The 20,044-nt window shown below is 53.0% G+C and overlaps 5 protein-coding genes and 1 non-coding gene across 8 annotated transcripts; 1 reads left to right on the forward strand and 5 right to left on the reverse strand.

Annotated features, from left to right (window-relative positions):
* Nucleotides 1-584: 584 nt before the first annotated feature.
* On the reverse strand, nucleotides 585-6,975 carry PV07_04306 (uncharacterized protein; the record flags this gene model as incomplete). Its single annotated transcript, XM_016391098.1, has 2 exons — nucleotides 585-2,246; nucleotides 2,313-6,975. 2 exons carry the CDS (start codon nucleotides 6,973-6,975, stop codon nucleotides 640-642), a joined length of 6,270 nt encoding a protein of 2,089 aa, XP_016253000.1. The 3' UTR covers nucleotides 585-639.
* Nucleotides 6,976-7,508: 533 nt separating this feature from the next.
* PV07_04307 (uncharacterized protein) lies at nucleotides 7,509-9,887 on the reverse strand. The gene has a single exon (XM_016391099.1). It carries the CDS (start codon nucleotides 9,687-9,689, stop codon nucleotides 7,701-7,703), a length of 1,989 nt encoding a protein of 662 aa, XP_016253001.1. The 5' UTR covers nucleotides 9,690-9,887; the 3' UTR covers nucleotides 7,509-7,700.
* Nucleotides 9,888-10,568: 681 nt separating this feature from the next.
* Nucleotides 10,569-10,674, reverse strand: PV07_04308. Its single transcript has one exon. It is a non-coding gene; the product is annotated as a tRNA-Pro (tRNA).
* A 283-nt stretch (nucleotides 10,675-10,957) lies between these two features.
* PV07_04309 (peroxisomal hydratase-dehydrogenase-epimerase) lies at nucleotides 10,958-14,165 on the reverse strand. The gene is made up of 4 exons (XM_016391100.1): nucleotides 13,765-14,165; nucleotides 12,891-13,705; nucleotides 12,429-12,837; nucleotides 10,958-12,383 (listed from the first exon to the last, which is right to left on the reverse strand). Exons 1-4 carry the CDS (start codon nucleotides 13,921-13,923, stop codon nucleotides 11,067-11,069), a joined length of 2,700 nt encoding a protein of 899 aa, XP_016253002.1. The 5' UTR covers nucleotides 13,924-14,165; the 3' UTR covers nucleotides 10,958-11,066.
* A 243-nt stretch (nucleotides 14,166-14,408) lies between these two features.
* On the forward strand, nucleotides 14,409-16,253 carry PV07_04310 (uncharacterized protein). The gene has a single exon (XM_016391101.1). It carries the CDS (start codon nucleotides 14,769-14,771, stop codon nucleotides 15,711-15,713), a length of 945 nt encoding a protein of 314 aa, XP_016253003.1. The 5' UTR covers nucleotides 14,409-14,768; the 3' UTR covers nucleotides 15,714-16,253.
* PV07_04311 lies at nucleotides 16,227-18,354 on the reverse strand. Of its 3 annotated transcripts, XM_016391104.1 has the most exons (7): nucleotides 18,043-18,354; nucleotides 17,657-17,976; nucleotides 17,524-17,588; nucleotides 17,404-17,464; nucleotides 17,175-17,195; nucleotides 16,897-16,938; nucleotides 16,227-16,787 (listed from the first exon to the last, which is right to left on the reverse strand). In XM_016391104.1, exons 2-7 carry the CDS (start codon nucleotides 17,794-17,796, stop codon nucleotides 16,748-16,750), a joined length of 369 nt encoding a protein of 122 aa, XP_016253006.1. In that variant the 5' UTR covers nucleotides 17,797-17,976; nucleotides 18,043-18,354; the 3' UTR covers nucleotides 16,227-16,747. The 3 variants fall into 3 exon arrangements, with proteins under 3 accessions (XP_016253006.1, XP_016253005.1, XP_016253004.1); XM_016391103.1 differs by having other exon boundaries at nucleotides 17,657-18,354; XM_016391102.1 differs by having other exon boundaries at nucleotides 16,897-17,195; nucleotides 17,657-18,354.
* Between the last annotated feature and the right edge of the window lie 1,690 nt (nucleotides 18,355-20,044).

Consider the following 20,044-nt stretch of genomic DNA (forward strand, 5'->3'; position numbering starts at 1 on the left):
GAGTTCGTCTTCCCACTGAGCATCCATCCTCAGGTCAGCGGGAAGCCACACGTGATCAGGATGCACCAACGGATGATTGAATGGATCAATACATTCCAAGGGGTTGAGTGGTGCACCTTTGCCGAGATGGTCGATCGGTACAAGCAGGGCGAGATCGAGGGCTTCGACATTGAAAATGCCCTTGGGACTGGGTCTCATCACCAATACAGAGCACGGGAAATGACGCCAGAATGCGAATAGGCTGTTTTGGATGAACCATAGGACGCCAGGGCCGGGCAGCAGCTGTCTCTGCCGCGCACTAAATCGGTTTCCTTCCACGTGCTCGGTATGTACTTTTGGGAGGACCATCTGCCTGCCACCCCTTCTGTTATGTGATCTCGAGGGGGTTGGGAGCAGCCTCAGTTTAAGTGTTTTGTTGCATTCTGAGTCTCAGGATGATTTGCAGATGAAGAAGAGATATGAAAGGGCACAAGTGATAATGTGTGTCTGATGTAGTTTCGAGGACACCACGATTCTCGGAAAGCAATTTTCTTTCGCCCATATATTGTATCATGCAAACCTCTATCCGAGAGGCTTGTCCAGTAGGGGTTCACAGTCTGGAGGATTAATCTGTGGCTGCCCGCAATTCCATACCCACCGTCAACATGTAGATCCGACCCAGCCAATACAACTCCTTTCCATCCATCTTCCGACCAGCAGCCAACGCTGGATTTCCGGGAAGTCTCGTGCTTGGTCGAAGACGTTGACCACTTCACCCAGAGCGGGACAGAAGCACGAGAACCCGGCGCCAGCGCTGATGAGCTCCTTCACGATGTGCAGTCTGCCATAAGATGCGGCGGCAATAAGCGGCGTGCCCATTTGCCCGCCGATCAAGTCCAGATCCGCCCCAGAGACGAGAAGCAGCCGGAGGATCTTTAGTTGTCCCATTGCACTCGCGGCGTAGAGGGGTGTGTCGCGATGTTCTGGCTTGACATTCAGCATGTCAAGGCTCTGTTCACGTCCCAGTCTTCTCAGCAGTCGCCGGAGCAGTCCATGGTTGAAGTCGTACCAGTGATAGTTCAAGGCGCTACCGAAACATCTTGTACGTCCGCTCAAGTCCAAGCCAGAGTTTAGAATGTAGGCCTTCATGACAGCTGGGCCGCGGTTCCAGCAAGAGTGTAATGCTGTCCATCCGAGACCATCCGGTTCTATCATTTCATGTGGATGACCAACCGCCTCGTAGAGCTCTAGTACCCTAGATGACGCCGCGAGCTCAGAGATAAGAGTCCGACGATCCAAGCAGCATGGCAGGCGGAACAAATTAGACTGAATTAGCTTCTCCCCAGATACTTGGGAATGGGCAAGACGGATTGAACATGCGCAGCTTTCGCTGTCCGATGGAAAGTGATGGATTGACGCGCCATAATCAAGTAGAGCGCAGACAGCTTTTGAATCAGGTCGCCTGGCAGCTATAGAGAGTGCTGTATCGAGGTAAATGGACGATTCCTGGTTCACCCGGGCGCCGTGTTCCAGGAGCAGACGAATTGCTTCGACATTGGCATTGTAGGCAGCACACTGCAATGCTGTGTGAGCTCCTACACCGAGAAGCATTGACACGTTCACACCCTTCGTTAGTTCCAGATCATTCGGAAGCTCAGGAGAGATTTCCACACCCAGGAGATCCTCAATCGAGATCAGGTGGTGGCCTTGAGGTCCACGTCTCTTCCACATGTCGAGACTGCCTTGTGCATGGGCAACTCTCGAATCCGGACAGTCGCGGTTAACGGAAAGAGTGAGAGATTTGTGCAACCTGCTCCAACAGTCGGTCCTCTTCTCTAGCATGATTTTCAGACATTCGTTCCGTTGCGCCAGAACAGCCAGGTGGAGCGGGTGAACATTCGTTCGCAGGAAGAGCAGCTCCGGACACATGTCCAAAATCCGGTTCAGAGCTCGTGGGAGATTGCTCATGACGCATAGGTGTACAGCACTGTATTCTTGATGCATCATTTCCCCATAGTTCAGTCCTGCCTCTAGGAGGTATAGAAAAATCTCTTCCTTATTTGCCCATAAAGAATACAATATTGCATTCGTGCTCCCGCAGCATGCACATCTCTCGACTTGAAAATGGGTTTCGGAAACCAGCCGCTGACACAACTGTAGATTGTTGGAGTCGATGGCGTACTTGAGCTCTCTTCGGGGGGAATTTGAGACATTCGTTGGCGTCGTTTTCTTCTCTGCACGAACAGACCCACACTGGCCCTGCGAAACTGTAGATGGTCAGCAAACAGGTCGGTGAAGGACCAAAGCGAGGGAAAATATACTTGAAAATATACTTTTGTCTGCAATGAAAGCCTCAATAACCGAGACGACTTCGGTCCAGTTCAAAGTCTTCGCAATTGATAAGGGCGTGCGGCCATAAGATCCAGGTTCGAGCGGATCGAATCCATGTTTTAACAGCGCGTTGACAATTTCGAGGTCTCCGAACTCAGCAGCCGTGTGCAGAGCAGTGTTGCCATTCCTAGCACGATGGGGTGTGGCGCCACTTTGCAGTAGATATGTTACAATCGGCTGACAACGCCTTTGAACTGCGATTTCCAGTAACGTGCATCCATCGTCCGTTTGCTCCTCAAGCTTGAAGTACTGGGAGAGACCGAGGAGGAATTTGAGGCACTCGAGCTGACTGTAGACAGCTGCGGCGTGGTGAAGCTTGATAGCCCGCAGGCCGTGCGGCAATTGCAGAGGACAAGATTCTCTCCATCTGCCTCCCTCAACAGGAATCGACTGGAGAAAGCCAAGCCAGCCGTGTTGAATCGCTAGTTGAACCGATGAGACGCCATTCGAGTTCAACAGCCACGGGTCTGCGCCAGCTGTGAGCAGCAATGTTGCGCTTTCCACACGTTGAGCATAACAAGCGTAATGGAGAGCAATACTACCACCATGATCCCTCTCATTTGGGTCCAGCCCCTTTGACAGGAGCAGTTCAACCCTGTCAAGGTAGAATGCCGATGCTGCAAGATGGAGCAAGGAAGCTCCCAGCAACGTCTTAGAATCGAAAGACCCGGCGCTTTCCAGGATTATCTCGAATAGTGCATTGCCACAAGGAGACCAAAACACGCACTCCAGCGCATTGACACAATGCTTGTCGTCGGCCATTTCCAAGTCTCTTGTCTCGAGATCCACATACCTTTTGAGAATGGCTTTCGCGATAGCGTCTGACCGGAGAAGGCCAAAGGTGAGTATTTGACGGCCTTTTACCCGAATTTTTCTAAGACATTCTTCAGGCAGATGATCGATCAGAACTATACTCAATCCTACCAATTCATCTTGCTCGGAATGGCCCCCTGCCAAGAAAGAGGACGCCAATGTGTCTAACGCCTGAAAAAGACATCTTGACATTTTTTCCAGCAAGTTTTTATCGTCGAAGAGACCAGTCAGGCACCTTCTATCTTCGGCGAAGATTGTCCTCAGCATCCTGCAGGGCGTACGGAGATGGACAAAACCCGAGGCCATGAGAAATATCGTGATCCCCAGCAAGATCTTTTCGGCACTCTTTGTTATCATCGATTCAAGCGCCTCGTCCGTTGCGGAAGAACCGGAATTCCACATATCGGACATCAACAAGCGCTCCAGAGCGGACTCTGCCCCTGGCGATTTGGAGAGGAGAAGATCGGGACTGTGGTGGTAAAGAAGCTTGAAGCAAGAATCGTGTTGCCAAATAGTTGGCACAGAATATGACAACGGATTCTGGCCTTTGGAGTCTAGTGATGCAGGATCATGTCCTCGAGAAAGGAGGCGCTTCACCCATTCGCAATTACCGTTGACTGCTGCTATGTGCAGGGCTGTCCGACCAGACACATCTGTGCTCCACAGGTTTGCGCCAGCTTCCTCGAAGAACGAGAAATGCTCCGGAATTCCCTCTTGGGCAGCGACCAACCACGGCGTGCGCCCTTTTTTATCAACCGTGTCTACTCCTGCTGGAGCATTCTCCAGAAGGAGATCCAAGATGTGCCGACTATCGGCATCCGTTCTGGATGCACAGAAATGCCAGGCATTCCAACCTCGGTGGTCACACAGTAGCGGGTTTGCCCCAGTCATAAGCAGGAACTCCACAGCTTCCGGCATTCCACTCTTGACGGCATGGTGTAGTGGTGTCCTGCCCTTTTCGTCTGCAATCTCCAGCTCAGCCCCATGCTCAAGGAGCATTCTTAAAATGGGCACATTGCAATGCCTGGCTGCTAACATGAGTGCTGATTCACCGGCATGGTTCTTCGAATTACAGTCTATTGAAAGACCCTCAAGCAAGGAGGTCATACTCTTCTCATTGTTGAACCTGGCCGAGTCAAGCACCAATTCAAGTTGAGCTTCCACATCTGCAGATTGAGAAAGGATTTGGAGGGCTCCGGATGGCATGTCGACGCTAGGCGAGAGTGTGCAGAATTTTGCTTTCATCCTCGAAAATGCTTCTTTGGCTCCATGAGCAATCTCTTGCTCTGATATGCTGTCAACAATGCTCATAAGGCCAGTGTCGTCGCATTCGAACTCGCTGGAATCCAGATACTCTATCAACTTCTCAATGACAACAATCCCACATTTGGCTCCCGCACGAAGCAGGAGTCGAAAGGAATACCACTCTTGAGTCAAAAGTGTCATTACCAGGGGAGTCATGGACAAGACTCCATCTTGGTGGACCCAATTTCCATCGACGTCTGCTCCGTGATCAATCAAGACCTGCACGGTTTCCAGTAGGAAGATGTCTTCAATCTCTGCATCAAAACCGTAACTCAAGCTGGCTTCACGTGAGCCTTGTTGTGCCACACAGTAGCATTGGCACCCTACCAAAGCCATCTGAAGCGGCGTTCCGAACGAAGAACCTGCTTGGGTCTGACCTGGCACGCAAGTCAGGCTTCGGCAAACGTCAGGAAGTCTCATCATTGCGGCCCAGTGCAGTGGAGTGAAAGATTTCCAACGGATTCGTGATCCAAAAAAACCGCTCGGGTTTATGCTACGGAAGCCAAATAACTCGAAGAGATATTCTTGTGCCCATGAAGTAACAAGACGTGTGCTCTGAGGACCAAACAGTCTCATCAAGGGCTGTCGGACACTCGGGCTCTCCGTACAATCTCTGGCGAGATTCACCCATTTCACTACGGCCTGCGGTCGGAAGGGGTGTTCATGATGGCGGGAAGCCAACTCTTCCTCCCTCAAGCAAATGTCAAAGTCACCGCAGCAGAGGAAGGTCAAGCAGGTTGCTGCTAGGTATTGGCGGTCACTTTCGAAGTTCAATTTGTAGCTGGACAGGTCCGGTCTTGCAGTGGTATCGACCGATGTAAGAAATTCCTTCACGGTGAAGTGAGCAAGTTCAACCTTGTATTCATCTGAGCTCAGTCGCACCAAGCTCTCGCAATGAAGAAGAATATCTTGCACCTCGTATTTGCGCAGGTTTTTAAGCTGGCGCGTGTCTTCAGTTACCGCAAGGGCCTCAAGAAGAGCCGGCACCTCCATGTTGCAATAGGTAATCCACTTCAAGGCACACTGGACCAGGCGCTGTGTAAGAGGATGCTTCCGACTGATGCGATCTAGAACACGCTCGTATGAGGGGAATAGTCCACGAGGAAGAGTGTTGAGGGCTTCCCGGATGTCGAAGTCAGATGGCATTTCGCAGAAAGAGTCCAACTGCACCGCCACCCATCTGAACATGCCATCAGCACCGTTGATGAGCTTGTCCATAATTTCGCCTTTAAGGCTTGGATCCTTGATCCTCAGACGTCTCACATTACTTGGCTTCATGCGGTTTTCCATCTCGGCTGCGACGTAGAGACGTAAATCACTGCTTCTTGCAGCTATAGATATCCTCTTGTAGTCTGACATGAAGTCTTCGACATCGACAATCTTCCGGCTTGAAAGAAAAGTTTTTATACGTGCCGAGCCCTCGCTTAGCAATGTGAGGCACCTTGTTGTCCTGCGGACGTCTTCACATTCGTCCAAGCCATCGACAATGATCATAGTGGTTTCAAAGTTCTCAGCCATAGCGATGACAAGGTTGTAGAGCTCTTCTTCATTGGTGATAAAAGTTTGCAGGTCTTTATCGTGAGTATGCGCGTGAACGAATGCCTTTAGTTTGTCGAAGCTTCGAGAGTCCTGTCGCGCTATTTGCTCGGCCAAAGAACCCAGGATTTTGACTGGGTCTTGCGTTTCAGGATCTTTGTAGTCACAATAGAAATAGGCGACTGCATTGTCCGAATTTGCATATGCAAGTGCTTTTTCAATCGCCGTGGCGGCCAGTACGCTTTTACCAGCGCCCGGAATGCCAAAGACCCATAGCTTGGAGTTCTGAGTTTCGAGCCACCATCTGAACTCGTCGCTTTCAATGAACCAGATGCTTGTTCCGGGATGGTGAAGTTGTGCATTAGTCTTTTGATACGCAACAGGTCTTGTTGGGCCAACAACAGATAAAAGTTCCCGTGTGGTCTTGTTGAGTTCGATCTGGGCGGATGCTTCCAGCAATTTACTGACTTTTTCGAGTGTGCTAGCGGATGACTCTGCATTACTGAGCATCGCCACCATCATCGAGAGGCCATTAGCGCTGAGCGAGGTCGTGAAGCTGATATTGTGATCATGGACTTTGCGTTTGAGGTCGAGAGCTTTTGATTTGTCAATCGGCCACATCCATCGAGCTTTGACAGTTCTGATAGATAAATCAGCCTCCGCCTCGGCCTCAGGTTGATATTTGGAAAGTAACTGGCGCAACTCATCCAAGGTAGTAACACAATCCGAGATATGCTTGGGATCGACGAGAGGTGCATGACCGTTCAGATCCTTGAGGTCCTCGGCCGCCGTCCTCACGCTTTGCAGTGTCCAATACAGACGCTTCACCTCGGCGGCGAGGTCCAGAATTTCTTTCTCGGCCCTTTTGACCCCCTTAATGTATTTAAAGAGCCGCGTGAAGACAACATCAGCCGTGGAAATGACTCCAACAATACTAAAGGGGTCAGCCATCGTCGCCCGTAGCTGTCGGTCGACGGAGACGTTTGCGTGATGCGTAGAAAGGCGGAATCAATGCTGGCAGCAGATCGTAACAACTCGTAACCGCCGTGACCCGCGGCATCATGAGGGATGGGCCGCAAAACTGGTCGTGCCGTCAGGCTGATCGTGCCGTCAGGCTGATCGTGCCGTCAGGCTGAATTGGCATTCAGCAGAAGGCAGAATCGGCTCAAGGCTAACACAGGTATTCGGATCAACCAGCACGGAATGGGATGGGCGGCCATGGAGAGGGCAGGAAGCCTAGCATGGCATGCAACCAGCAATGGCTGCAGTAGAATAGGCAGTCTTGGTGGTTGCATAGTGGGATGGCTGCATAGCAGAGGCGCAGCGATGCAGAAGCGAGCTTCGACTCGGGATGCCGGGCATCTTAGTGGCGAAGCGCCGGCTACCTCAACGGCCACTGAAGGGCAAATCGGAACGACGCCCAACGAAGCTCTCTGCCCAAGGGCTCCATCATTCAGCCACCTGTTGTTGGCACTGTAACGCTCAGGGGAGCAAGCGTTGGGATTGTCTGATCAAGGGACGTGCGCCTCAGTATCACCCGCCTCACTAGCCCTAATCGAGGCAGGGCGAACTGTGCTGATACCGACGGAGATGCAGGCTTGATCTCGACTCCTTGCCCTGAGGGCTGGAGGCAACAACATGACTTTCTATCATGAATATGTATCCTATGAGGCAATTCATTCAACCGCGACGACGACTGCCCTCTCTACAACCCAATCTAATACCCCTTGCACCGTCCACCTGCCTTCGTTGAACCTCTTCCAAACAGTATCCTCCCCGGCGACGTTACCCACGGCATCCTCCAGGCCTTTAACCCCGACCATGCCTTCCTTCTCTCTCCAGACTCTCTCGGCCTCCTCACCCGCCCTCCGGACCATAAGGTCTTCGTCTTCTGCGCGGTACAGATCGCACTTGTCACACTCTTGGCATTTCTGGCCTGGAATAGGGCGGAAGTGTTCGCAAAAGTGCCGGTAACCTTCCCCGCCTTCATTGTTCGCGCCGGCCTTGCCGATGTTTTTGCGGCAGAGGTAGCACATGCTGTACCCGCACACGCAGGTGAGTTTGTTGCAACCTGAGGTTTTGACAAAGGACGTTCCGCAGCGTGGACATGTCCTCTTGATGGCTGCGGTGCGGGCTGCTTCGACGGTCGTGCGGAGTGAAAGTATCAAAGGCTCGTGGCAGACGTGCGGGTCGTGCCATGCCTTTTGACATTTCAGACAGGACTTCCGCAGGCACGAGGGATTCCGACATTGAAAGCGCGTGGTACTAGTTTTCACGGCTAGGTGTGCGAGCGACGTGTAGAAGAGTGTGATGAAGTAGTGAGGGAAGATGAGGAAGAAAGGTAAGAGAAGGACAATGGTGGCCGGGAGGAGCTCGAGAAGGAGGATGCATAAGATGGTGTGGACGCTCGTGGTGGGTTTGCGAACATGCCATGTGATAGTAGACGTCACCGTGTCCGGATCGTAGATCTGTTCGACTTCGGCATAAGAGCAGTAGGGGCAGCGGACGAGTGGTAAAGCAGAGTGCTGGAGGTTATGTTCGGCCAGGCGGTCTTCAAACTTTTTCCATGTCTCGGCGCTGGACTTGTCGGAGCGGCGGAGGGCTCGTATGAGAAGGTCCTGATGGATATGGCCGTCACAATCATCTGCGGCCAAGCATCTCAAGGTACCGCGCTCGACGTCAATGGATTTGGCCCACCCTTGCCCGAAAAGGGCCTCATGGAGGGTATGCCGAACGCAGTCCAGACAAATGATATGGTTGGACTGTGTGCAGAATGAGGCGTCCTCAAACGTGACATCGTTGTAACAGACCTGACATTCAAAGAGGGCCCCTGCCTCTTCGGCCTCTTTTTGATTGAGGGCTTGAGCGAGTTCCAAGTCTGAGGCTTCCTGGTCTCTCGGTCTTCGAGACGACTGCGCGGGCAAGGAGAACAGACTTGATAACTCCCTGTCAAGGTCCCGAGAACCTGTTGTGATCAATCGGGGCCCTCCGGGATCCGCCTTTGTTCTATCCAGAAGCATAGAGGGGGGTTCAGCCTGAGATCGCTTCTTCTTGAGGAGATTCGCAAGCGTGGCTTTCCATGACCTGCTCGTCAATTCTTGGAGAGTCGGCCTCGCGCTCGTGTACGAGAAGTTGACTTCGGCGAGGACAGCGTCGACGGCACTCTTGCCCAGCGCGCTGAATTCGCGTCCAACCGTCCGTCTAACCGCATCCTTGTATTCCTTCGTCCTGAAAAGTTCGTCCGGCGGGAGCGGCTCGTCCAAACTCCTCGGCGGCACATTCAATCGGCCCTTAGCCCATTCTGCCTTGTATTTGTAGAGCTGCTCCGTGGCTATCGGGAGTCTGCTGTCGCCGTCGAACCGGAGGAGCAGTTCGCGGAGGACTTCGACCTTGACGTCCGGGAAGAAGTCGGCGAGCACCCGCAGGTCCTTGTTCAAGGGCACCGAGGGATCCTCATCTCCGGGGCTGTCGGCGGGCAGGGACTCCTTGGAGCCTGATCGGAAGGGATTCTTTCTTAGGACCTCGGCGAGCGCGGAGCTGGGGGACGTCTGTCGCGGGGGAGGAGTATTCGACGACGACGACGACGAGGACGGCGTACGATGATGACGGGATGACGAGGATTTGGGGTTAGCGGAGCGTTTTGATGCGCCCGAGTAAAGCCACATCACACCGACTGCTGCTGCTGCTGCTGCTGCGGGTCGATTTGAACATGGTGCTCAAGCAGACATCGGCGGAGGGACGAGCGAGGACAAAGCATTATTCTTTTCGACCTTTCTTGGAGGATCTCCTAGGTGCAGTGCCACTTCCCTGCGCGCTGCATAGACATGAGTAAGTAGTAGTCACTGAGAGAAATAACTGATAAGTGACATGGGTGGGTGCTCTAGAGGCGGCTCGGAGCCTCCCACAGTTGACCTTATGCCAGTTTCGGGCTGGTCCTGGTGGGCGAATAATAATTAACGAGTGCCTACAGGTCACTTTTCGCCACGCCTACGTACTTTAGGCACTCGACCATGCGTATTGCGTATCTCTTCGTAAATATCCTGAGCTTCATCTGTGCACATCATAGTTCAACAACGGGCCGTCACGAAGAGAAGTGATCGCAACAACAGGCAACAACAGTCAACCCAGACATCTGATATGGAGAGGAATGCTTCACGCGTTCGATTCTTCATGAAGCAAGCGATCTCTTCCAGAGCCAGTCGTTGAGGACTATAGTATAGCGTATATCGTATCAGACGGACCGTGAGCATTGACGTCTTTCGCCCGCGATCTATTTTCAACTTCCCTACGGCCCCGGACATGGTAGACAAGGCATCACAGATCAGGAAAATCCATTTATTCCCGTGCTACCTAGGTTCCTTTTTCTGAGGCCGGTATCAGGGACTGTTAGTGGCTCTCCTCCCACACACCCGCACCGGAGTTTATCACAGGGACCAAAAAGATCAAAACAAGACAACAGAGTACCAAAACAGAGTCCGTCTTACCCTTTCCTTCTTATCCCACTATCATTATCACTATAGTATTTCCCCAAAACAGCAAAAAAAGGGCTCAATCGGGATTCGAACCCGAGGCCTGTCACATTTCATGGCTTTTTCAACCAGAGGCCAACCCGCCCGAAGCGACAATCATACCACTAGACCCTACATAACACATTGTTAGAACACCTGTAGATAATAAACCAACGGGTAGCAACATACATTGAGCCGTTGAGAGAGAATCTGTGTCTGATTTGGAGCACACAAACCACTCATTTTTATGCTAGTGCAATATATGATCTTAATCACACCGGCCGAGGTAACAGGGGCTAACTCCACCGTCAAGTCTCCCTCTTTCACGCCCTCCACACGCCCCAGCAGCCGAATCAGCCGTCTATTTAGGGGTGGTGGTCCACCGACGGACCCCTCGCTATCCGACGCATAAACAGTGCTCGATCCATGGATAATGAATTAAAATTCTCTATGCGAAGAGCTTCCGACCCCATGTTGTCAAATTCCGCAGATTATGCTACCTGAACCCAGCCAGACATGTTTTCGCTACATAATCTACAACTTGGGCTTAGGAGCACCCAAGAGCTCGGCTCCAGCACCGGCAATACATAGCTTGCCGGTCTCCTTGACCTTGGTCTGGAAGATGATCTTGTTACCCTCCTTCCACATCTCCGTCACCAAAGTCTGGCCTGGAATCACGGTGCCAGCAAAGCGGACTTTGATGTTCTTGAAAAGACCGTATGTCTGGACAATGTGTTTGCCGCTGAAACCCATAAAGCAGAGACCGTGTAGGATAGGGTCCTTGAAGCCACCAACTTTGCTGAATTCAGGGTCAATGTGCAAAGGGTTCCGGTCGCCGTTCAGCCTGTACAGGGCAGCCTGGTCTTCTGAGGTCTTCTCCTCCACCACGGCGTCAGGAGCTCGCTTGGGAGGCTGGTAGACTATTGTTGCGTTGCCGCGGTTGGCTCCCTTCTTGGGTCCTCCGAAACCACCGGACCCTCGGACGAAGACGGTGGACTCATTGTAGAAGACATCCTCCCCAGTCTTTGCGTCCTTGGTGATGGTACCAGTCACGACAATACCAGCATTGCCCTTGTCAACCACTTCTACTAGTCGAGGGTACGATATCAGTTTGGCGGCAGTCGGGATAGGGAACTTTCGAATCTCAAGATATTGTTCGCCATGGAGTAACATCATAGGTGAGAAGTTCGGAAGAACCTCGTCCATCGAGAAAGGTGCAACGGCTCCGAAGAAAGGAATAACTCCAAACGTCGGCAGAACCTGGAAGTTGTCGTCGTTTTCGTAAACCAAGGGCAGTTGTGTTCTCCTTGCATTGAGGGACAGGTTGTAAAGGATGACATCCTTGTCGTCATAGACGAATTCAGTGCCGCTGGCTTGGGCTTTTTTAGCCTTTTCGATTGCCGCCAAGTAGTCTGTACCGGACTCTGATTTGTTGCTCTTGTTCTCCATGTTGGCCATAATAGATTTGAGACCATCCTGGCCGCTCTCAGGGTAATCGGCTCGGCCATCATCGAAGTTGGTGATCCGGTCCCATTGCTCGACAACTTGCTCGGGTGTCAGCTTAACGTCGACAGGGAACCCGTGGCCCCCAGTTCTTTGCCATCGAGTGCGTGCTTGCCAGCCACTACCGACTTCAAAGAGAAGGCCTGTTGGCGGTTCCGGCACCTTGTCTGAGCATAACGCGAGCACAAGAGGAGCGACATATTCGGGCTTGAAAAGTTGCACTAATTCCTCGGGCAAGATACTGCGGGTCATTTGAGTCCCCGCGTTAGGTGCAATGGTGTTGACAAAGATGTTGTTCTTCCGGCCTTCTAGTGCTAGAGATCGAGAGAAGCCGAGTATACCGAGTTTCTGTCCAGATCAGCAGGCGCCCAATTTGCAATCTGAGAAACTTACCGCAGCAGCGTAGTTAGCTTGACCAAAGTTCCCATAGATACCACTCGTGCTCGTGGTGTTCACAATCCGGCCATATTTCTGCTTGAGCATATATGGATATGCTGCCTTGGTCACTTTGTAGGTGCCACGGAGATGGATATTGATGATATCGTCCCATTGCTTGTCGTCCATATTGGCAAAAGCCTTGTCCCTGAGGATGCCTGCGTTGTTGATCAAGATATCGATTCTACCGAACGTATCGATGGCTGTTTTGACCACGGCGTCACCGTCTTCAACCGAGGCCTTGTTGCCGACAGCCTTGCCGCCGAGTTTTTGAATCTCTTGTACGACAGTGTCTGGATTCATCAGGTCATTTACGACAACAGAAGCGCCACGCTTGGCGAAAGCGAGACAGTAACCCCGGCCGAGACTGCAGGTGTTGTTAGTCAAGGTCAGTTGTGGAGAGCATCGGCAAAAACGTACCCAGCACCGCCGCCAGTTACCAGGACGACCTTCCCATCAAAGCGGATGTCCTCGCCTTGTTCATTGGGTGGCAGTTTCATTGATTCCTCAGCCTTGGTCACGAAATCGGCAACACCGTTGGGGTGTTCCGGCTCGGAGAAATCGCTGACCTGATCCCACTTCTTCAGGATGGCGCCGGGGGTGTAGGTGTCGTCAGCTTTGAGCAACAGGCCCTTGGCACGCTCCCATCTCAACTTGGCAATATGGCCTCCGCCAACTTCGAAGATCGAGCCGCTGGTATGTGTGTTGGACGGGTGGACCAAGACAGCCACGAGAGGCACCACCCAATCGGGCTTGAGGTTGTCAAGCACATCGGGAGGCATGACAGTCGCCGTCATTCGGCTGGCGGCAATGGGAGCAATGACATTGCAGATGATGTTATATTTGGCTCCTTCTTTGGCCAAGGTCTCAGTAAAACCAACTTGAGCCAGTTTCGCAGCGGAGTAGTTGCACTGGCCGAAGCTGCCGAACAGACCGGCGGCAGAAGCAGTGTTGATGACTCGGCCGTACTTCTGTTTCCTAAAATATGGCCATGCAGCTCTTGCACATTTGTATGCACCCTTGACGTGGACGGTGTTGATCAGATCCCAGTCGGAGTCCTTCATGTTCTTGAAGCTGACATCGCGGAGGATACCGGCATTGTTCAGGAGGACGTCAACGCGGCCAAAGTTGTCGATGGCGGTTTTGATAATCTTGTCGCCATTCTCGACACTGTCGTAGTTGGCGACTGCTTTGCCGCCAGCAGCTTTGATCTCATCGACCACGACGTCTGCGGCCTGGGACAAGGTCAGTGGATGCGGAGATGGTGCAGAGCATGTGACAATTTCAGACAGACCTTTGTGCCAGCACCCTCGCCCTTGAAGGAACCGCCCAAGTCGTTGACGACGACATTGGCACCTCTCGAGGCGAAGAAGAGGGCATATGCTTTCCCGAGACCACCACCAGCACCAGTGACCACCACGGTCTGGTTGTCGAAACGTAATTCTTGCACCATTGTCACCTGTTCAACTGTCTCTCATGCGTATTACGGAGAGTATTCTCTGCTCGACGACACACAGGAGAGGGAAGGGGAGAGGGAGGAGAGACGTCTTTGAGGGACCCAGCGCCGATATATGAACTGCGGCCGTAACACGGGGATGGGAGAGGGAGAAGCCGAAGAATGATGCCGGCAGGACTGGGAAGGGAGTAGTATCATCAAACAAAACACACTTGAGCTTCCCTCCTGCGAGAATGCCATGAACTGTGTGGCTATTGGGCGGGCCTCGGTGTCGTCAGTCCAAAAAGCTGCCGAGGCATCTGGTCACATGACGATTACGGATGGCAGCCCCACGACGCACCATCGCGCTGAGGTTGCTTCGACCCCTTCCGACAGCCTCCCATCGGTGAGCGAAACATGATCCGAATCCCGCCCAGTTCTCGCCTCCACATCTGGTCCATCGGCATGTGAAATTCACCGCGCGGATGCTGACCAGCTGCTCCGTCAAAAGTGTGACCAGGCCAACAATAGGTCAACAGCTTGCACGAGCCAAAAGAATAATTCAACACCACACCTCCATTGATCTTGAGCAGTACATTGGAAACACTTTTCTACGAAGAAGTCGCGCGCCCAAACATACGACCTTTGCCGACACGGACAATTTCTCTCGACGGTCATTCAGATCGGAGTCGTCTCCGTCGTTGGAGCGGGTAATCTTCTAGCCGCAGCCATCTCTCAAATGTTGGGGGCATTAGCTGACAATTTCAATGAGAACACGAATGATATATTCCTTCCCTCTTCAGTGTCCTGAGACTTCCAAACATCTGCGTGACGGCCCTCGTTCTTGACAATAAGCGGACAAGATGCCCGAAATTCGCGATGACAAGGCCCAATACGTTGTGCCCTTTATTCTCTCCCTGCTTGCGGAACATCAGAAGGCATATTCGACGTCTTCGAATCCACCACCCTTCTTCATCGGCCTGAATGGCGTCCAAGGGGCCGGGAAGACGGTCCTCGTGGACATTTTGAAGACCACCTTGTCGTCACCGCCCCATAATCTTCCCGTAGTGGTCTTCTCCCTCGACGACCTCTACCTGACGCACGCCGACCAAGTGGCCCTGGCGCAGTCGCATCCAGATAACCCGCTGTTGCAACACAGGGGACAGCCTTCGACGCATGATATTCCCCTTGCTCTTTCGGTGTTTGCGAGCCTCAAGCAAAACAGGCCAACTAAGATCCCGCAGTACAATAAAGCTGCCTTCTCAGGGCAAGGGGATCGGGTGCCCGAGAGCGAGTGGGAAGAGGTCAACACTGACCCGTCTAGCCCGGTGCGTGTGGTTTTATTTGAGGGATGGTGCGTTGGATTCCGCCCACTGGCTCAAGAAGCGTTGGGATCAAAGCACGCGGCCGCCGTTGCTGCCCTGGAGAGCTCCACAGCCAACAGCCCGTACACCGGCCGCTTGGGACACAACACACTGAAATCGATCACGACCATCAATGAAGCCCTTAAGAAGTATGACGAGATAACCACTCAGCTCGACGCATTCATCCACATCGACGCCCTTGACTCTCAGTATGTGTACAAGTGGCGCTTGGAGCAGGAAGCCGGCCTCCGCGCAGCGAGGGGGAGCGGGATGACGGACGAACAGGTCAAGCATTTTGTAGACGGCTATTATCCTGCGTACGAGCTGTACACGGACACACTGCGGCAAGGGGTGTTCAAGGGCATCAAGGACGATTGGCAGGGCAAGCAGTTGCGCTTGGTGGTTGGGGAGGATCGCAAGGTGAGGGAAGTGGTGAAGATCTGAAATCGTCGCTTGGCCGGTTCCGGTTTGAAGAGGTGGCCCGCCAAAGGAAGGAGATCAACCTATCGCCTCGGTGATCAACTACAAATTAAGATAAGCTGGGCTTTCGAGGACAGTGTCAATCAATAGACGATGACGCCTCTGGAGAGGTACCGATGACGATCTAGCACAGAGCTCTCGCAGACTGGAAATTTCCCACCCACCTGCTTGTCGTTTGGTTGCGCTTGGCCAGATGGAGGCAAATAGTAGGTGGAAGTGACGAGCTATCAAGTGAAAGATGTGCAGAGCGGTCCAGGGCGAGTCGCCAAACACAACTTGCCAGGTCTCTCGGTCCCCTTGCTCTCCAGAGTCTTGTTGTCCTCAGTCCACGACCCTCCTCGCACATCGGGTTTTGTGGGCAAATCGAGGATATCCTTGCATTCCGAGGCAAAAATACTATACCACATAGGCTGAAGTCCTCGTTCGGCTGTTTCAAGCTGGAACTCGTTGTGTGGAACAAGACACTAGAGAAAGCCCTTTGATACTAAAAATCATCAATTCTGCGCAAGAATGTACTCCTGCAAGCGATTGTAGATGCGTGATAAAGAGTAGAACAGTCTACCTGCTGCTAGCTAAACGTGAGAAATCGACATGGGCCGATAAAAGAACAAAGTCGGGATCTGAGAAGTAAAGCACAACCTGTTTCGTTGGTGGCTGGTTGGCTTGAAGAGCTGGATTCGCCGGCAACTTGCTTCCGGGTTCAGTGAGAACAACGGATCGAGAAAAAGCATGACCGAAATCAAACATCCTGCCCCTGAAAGTGGCTACCTAGCAGCCTTGCCATCTGCTGCCAGTCGCGGGTGATTCCACCAATACTTGTGCCCTTCCCGCATTTACATACAAAGCCATACACTTGAACATATTGACTGGCCATAATCGATTAATTTTCAATGCAACCACCCCCCACCCACGGATGTCCTATGCCCGAGAGGATGCTTTATGTTGCCGGAGCCGCATTCGCCTCGAGTATGAAGTCGTTGGGTTCTTCGGAAAACAACTTATGCCTTCTTGCCATTGATTCCTTGGAGATGGACGTCACTGATGCACCGTGTCAGCATGTTGTTCTTGAGAATGGACTCATTCCGCAATCCGCGAGAGGACATCGCCATAGCGGCCTGAGGGTGGAACAAAGCAAACACGGACTCACAAGATGAGGGTGGCATTCTTAGGGATGAGGCCCGGGAAACCACTATATATCAGACCACTGGTCAGCACACGGGAGTCGAGAAGAAACGAACATTTTCGTCGAGTTTGGCGAGGAAATGAAACAAGGTCGGGTCGTATCTCGAGTAGATGGTGCTCTTCCTCCCAGTCTGAAGATGACACGACGCGAGGAATTCACCGAGTCTTCTCCGATCGACGACTCGACACGAGCAGGACGGTCTGCTATGCAAGTAAAGAGGGGGGTTTTGGTCGGTTACTGACCGATCGCCGTACGCCATATGCCTGAATCAATGTCAGCGTGTCAAGTTCATCTGTGGCCCCGACCATCGCCCCGGCCGGCCTGGCGGCCGAGGCTGTCACGTCTAAATGAGAAGTGACAAGAGGCAGCCTCGTCCGAGTTCTTCCCCGGAGCAGGATATCTCTGGAGGGTTTCCGCGATCACAGAAGCGACGGAATGAAACAAGAAGCCAAGACCTTGATAGAGACTCACCCTGGAATCGTCAATCTGCTCTTCTCACCCAACGACATCTGTGGCACGCCGTGATCCCAACCTGCAGGAACCCGCGTCAGAAGTGGCGGTTGGAAGTTTAATTGGGGTTGTAATCCGCACCTTCAATGACTCTGCCAACGCCAATCTGGGTCTTGAAAGCGCCCCGGCCGACAGAACTATCGAACCTGATGGAAAGGTCAGAGCAAGCCCTTGGGGGAAACCCGACGGTTGGTTGGGAGCGGGGGGGCCTTACTTGTCGCCCTTGTAATCTTGGTCGGGTTTTGAAGCATCGTACAACCAACCCGTATACTCGATACTGACCTCATCACCTTTTCTTGGATAGTCGGTCCCATTACCCTCGAAGAGGAGCTGCTTGTGGAACTGTGACGCCATGACTCTGCTGTCGAACTGGAGAGGTTGTTCTCTGAGGGCACTAGCAGTTGGGCGCGCTAGAAAGGGATCCGCGAAGAGGTTGCGAGAGACAAGTGCTCGGAAAGTTTGGGAGAAAGTGAAGAGAGGTCAGGCCTCAATATATCGGCAGCGGAAAGCGGTTGAGTTCCTAGGTCGGTACTACTATTGACAATCAGGAAACTAGTGGGGAAGCAGGGGCAACGGGGGTGGGCCAGTGGATGAAGTCACTCTTGTGATAGCAGGAATTCGAATTACGAGTCTGATGAAGACTGAGGGGACTTGGCAGGAACGCAGCCAGGGCTCTGAGGGACGAGCAAGAGCGAGTGAAAACAGCCGACTCCGACTAGTTCGCTGACGAGGGCGGTGGAGGAGGCGACGGTGTCACGGTACGCAGTGACGGTGGTGACGGGGACCAGTTAGCACCGTCAGAGGTCACATAAGCGGGCAGGATCAAGGGGGAGATATGCCTTTGCACAGCACCAACTATCGGTGAAATTCTGCGCGAATGAAACTCCGACCGAAGCAGGCCATGATTTTTGCAAAGCCACAACACCAGAAAACCCAGACAGAGGTATCCTTGTATTCTTGGTTGAGTTCGCACGTGTGAGTGGCAGACGCCGGCAAGGAATTGACTTCCCGAATAGACTCACACGCTGGCTCAGTCAGATGGACACACCCGGATTCGAGGGGGCTGAGCAGGATGGACGGCGAGGCGGGACAAGCACCCACAAGGCCAGCACAGCTGTGCTCAGAGATCCGAAGTTTGAACAAGTTGTCGGGGGACAGGGATGAGGGGCGCTAAACAAGCAGGGGTATAGGACACATGAAGACCAATCCATGCGAGGACGGGATCCGCGGGGGCTTGAGGAGGGGGATCTGTTGCATGGAAAAACTTGAAAGGGGCAGGTACAGAAGAAAGTCTTCGGCTGAGATCGGATCAGCGAGCATTGAGTCAACACATGCATCGGACCTGCAGGATCAATTAGCGATGAACTCTGTGCCGACTGGCAAAAGAAACGAAAGAGAAAAAAAAAAGGGAAAAGGAAGGTCCCAGATTCCGATCTTCTGAGGGAAAAAAAAATAGAGTAGCGAACAACAGGCGAAGAGGCGCACCCAGAGGGTTTGGGGGCGCAGGCACTGCAAGGATGGGTGGGCCGACATATTCCCACCTCGGGGCCACACAGCGACGGGCGTGACACGGTGCCAGTACAATGGTTGTCGAGCGCGGGGCAGCCGCTCCAACTCCGTACCCGGGCTGCGCAGAGAAACCTTCATTCTCGAGCGTGAAGGAGGGGGGTGAGGGGGGTACGTAGGTACCTACGTAGGGTACCTCGTAGGTGGAGTGTAGAGTAGCGAGAAGGTTAGGTAGGTACATTCTGGGCAAGTACCTAGGTACCTGGGTACCCGTACTGGAGGACTGTGGGCTGATTTTCACTTTCATCTCACTTTTTGCCTCGTTTCCCCATCTCACCCTTCGATGCCCTCACTTGGCCAGAGTCACGCCCACTCCCATCCCCCCCTCTTTGATTTGGCCAAAGGGCAAGTCACCTTCCGTCATCGCTCAGCTGTTGTGTTCTGGTGTCATGACGTGATCGGAGATGTCCCCTCCTGGTGCTGGTGCTGGTGCTGGTGCTGGTGTTGGTGTTGGTGCTGGCGCTGGTGCTGCGGAACCCTCGTGTTTGCCATCCCTCTCTGCCTCGACTTTTCCCACAAGTGTGTTCGCCTGATCAGGAAATGACTTGGAGTCTCCTCCTGTGCATCCTCCTCACTCGGTGCTTTGCCGCGACGCTGATCAGGCGGGGGTGCCGTCGAGGCCGTGACCTCTCTCTCGATGGCTTCTGGTTCATCCTGCGTCGCTAGCGGGAGATACTGGCCCGCTAACTGCCTGTCTGCAGCATCTCGCGCTGGTGTTTGCTGATCCTCTCCCCGAACTTTGAGAAATGCTGATCGGGACAAGTACCCATCTCGAAGACGGCTCATAGTCTTCCAATCGTTGCTGGAATAATGCTTTGACTCACCGCTTGATAGGAATTCTCCAATCGCAGATTGCTGCCCGAACTTCCAAACCACCCCCCGTGTGCCTCCCTCACCAGCCGTCCTGACCAAACGAGTTTGCCGGCTGGCGATCACTACCTCCTCCATCATACATGAGCATCAGCCTTACCGAGATCTTGGTTTCCCAGGGAGCGGCCATCCAATCCGAGCCTGACACATCGGTCCCGATGCATTT

This window comes from Cladophialophora immunda (assembly GCF_000835495.1).
Source record: "Cladophialophora immunda strain CBS 83496 unplaced genomic scaffold supercont1.2, whole genome shotgun sequence".
Lineage (NCBI taxonomy): Eukaryota > Fungi > Ascomycota > Eurotiomycetes > Chaetothyriales > Herpotrichiellaceae > Cladophialophora > Cladophialophora immunda.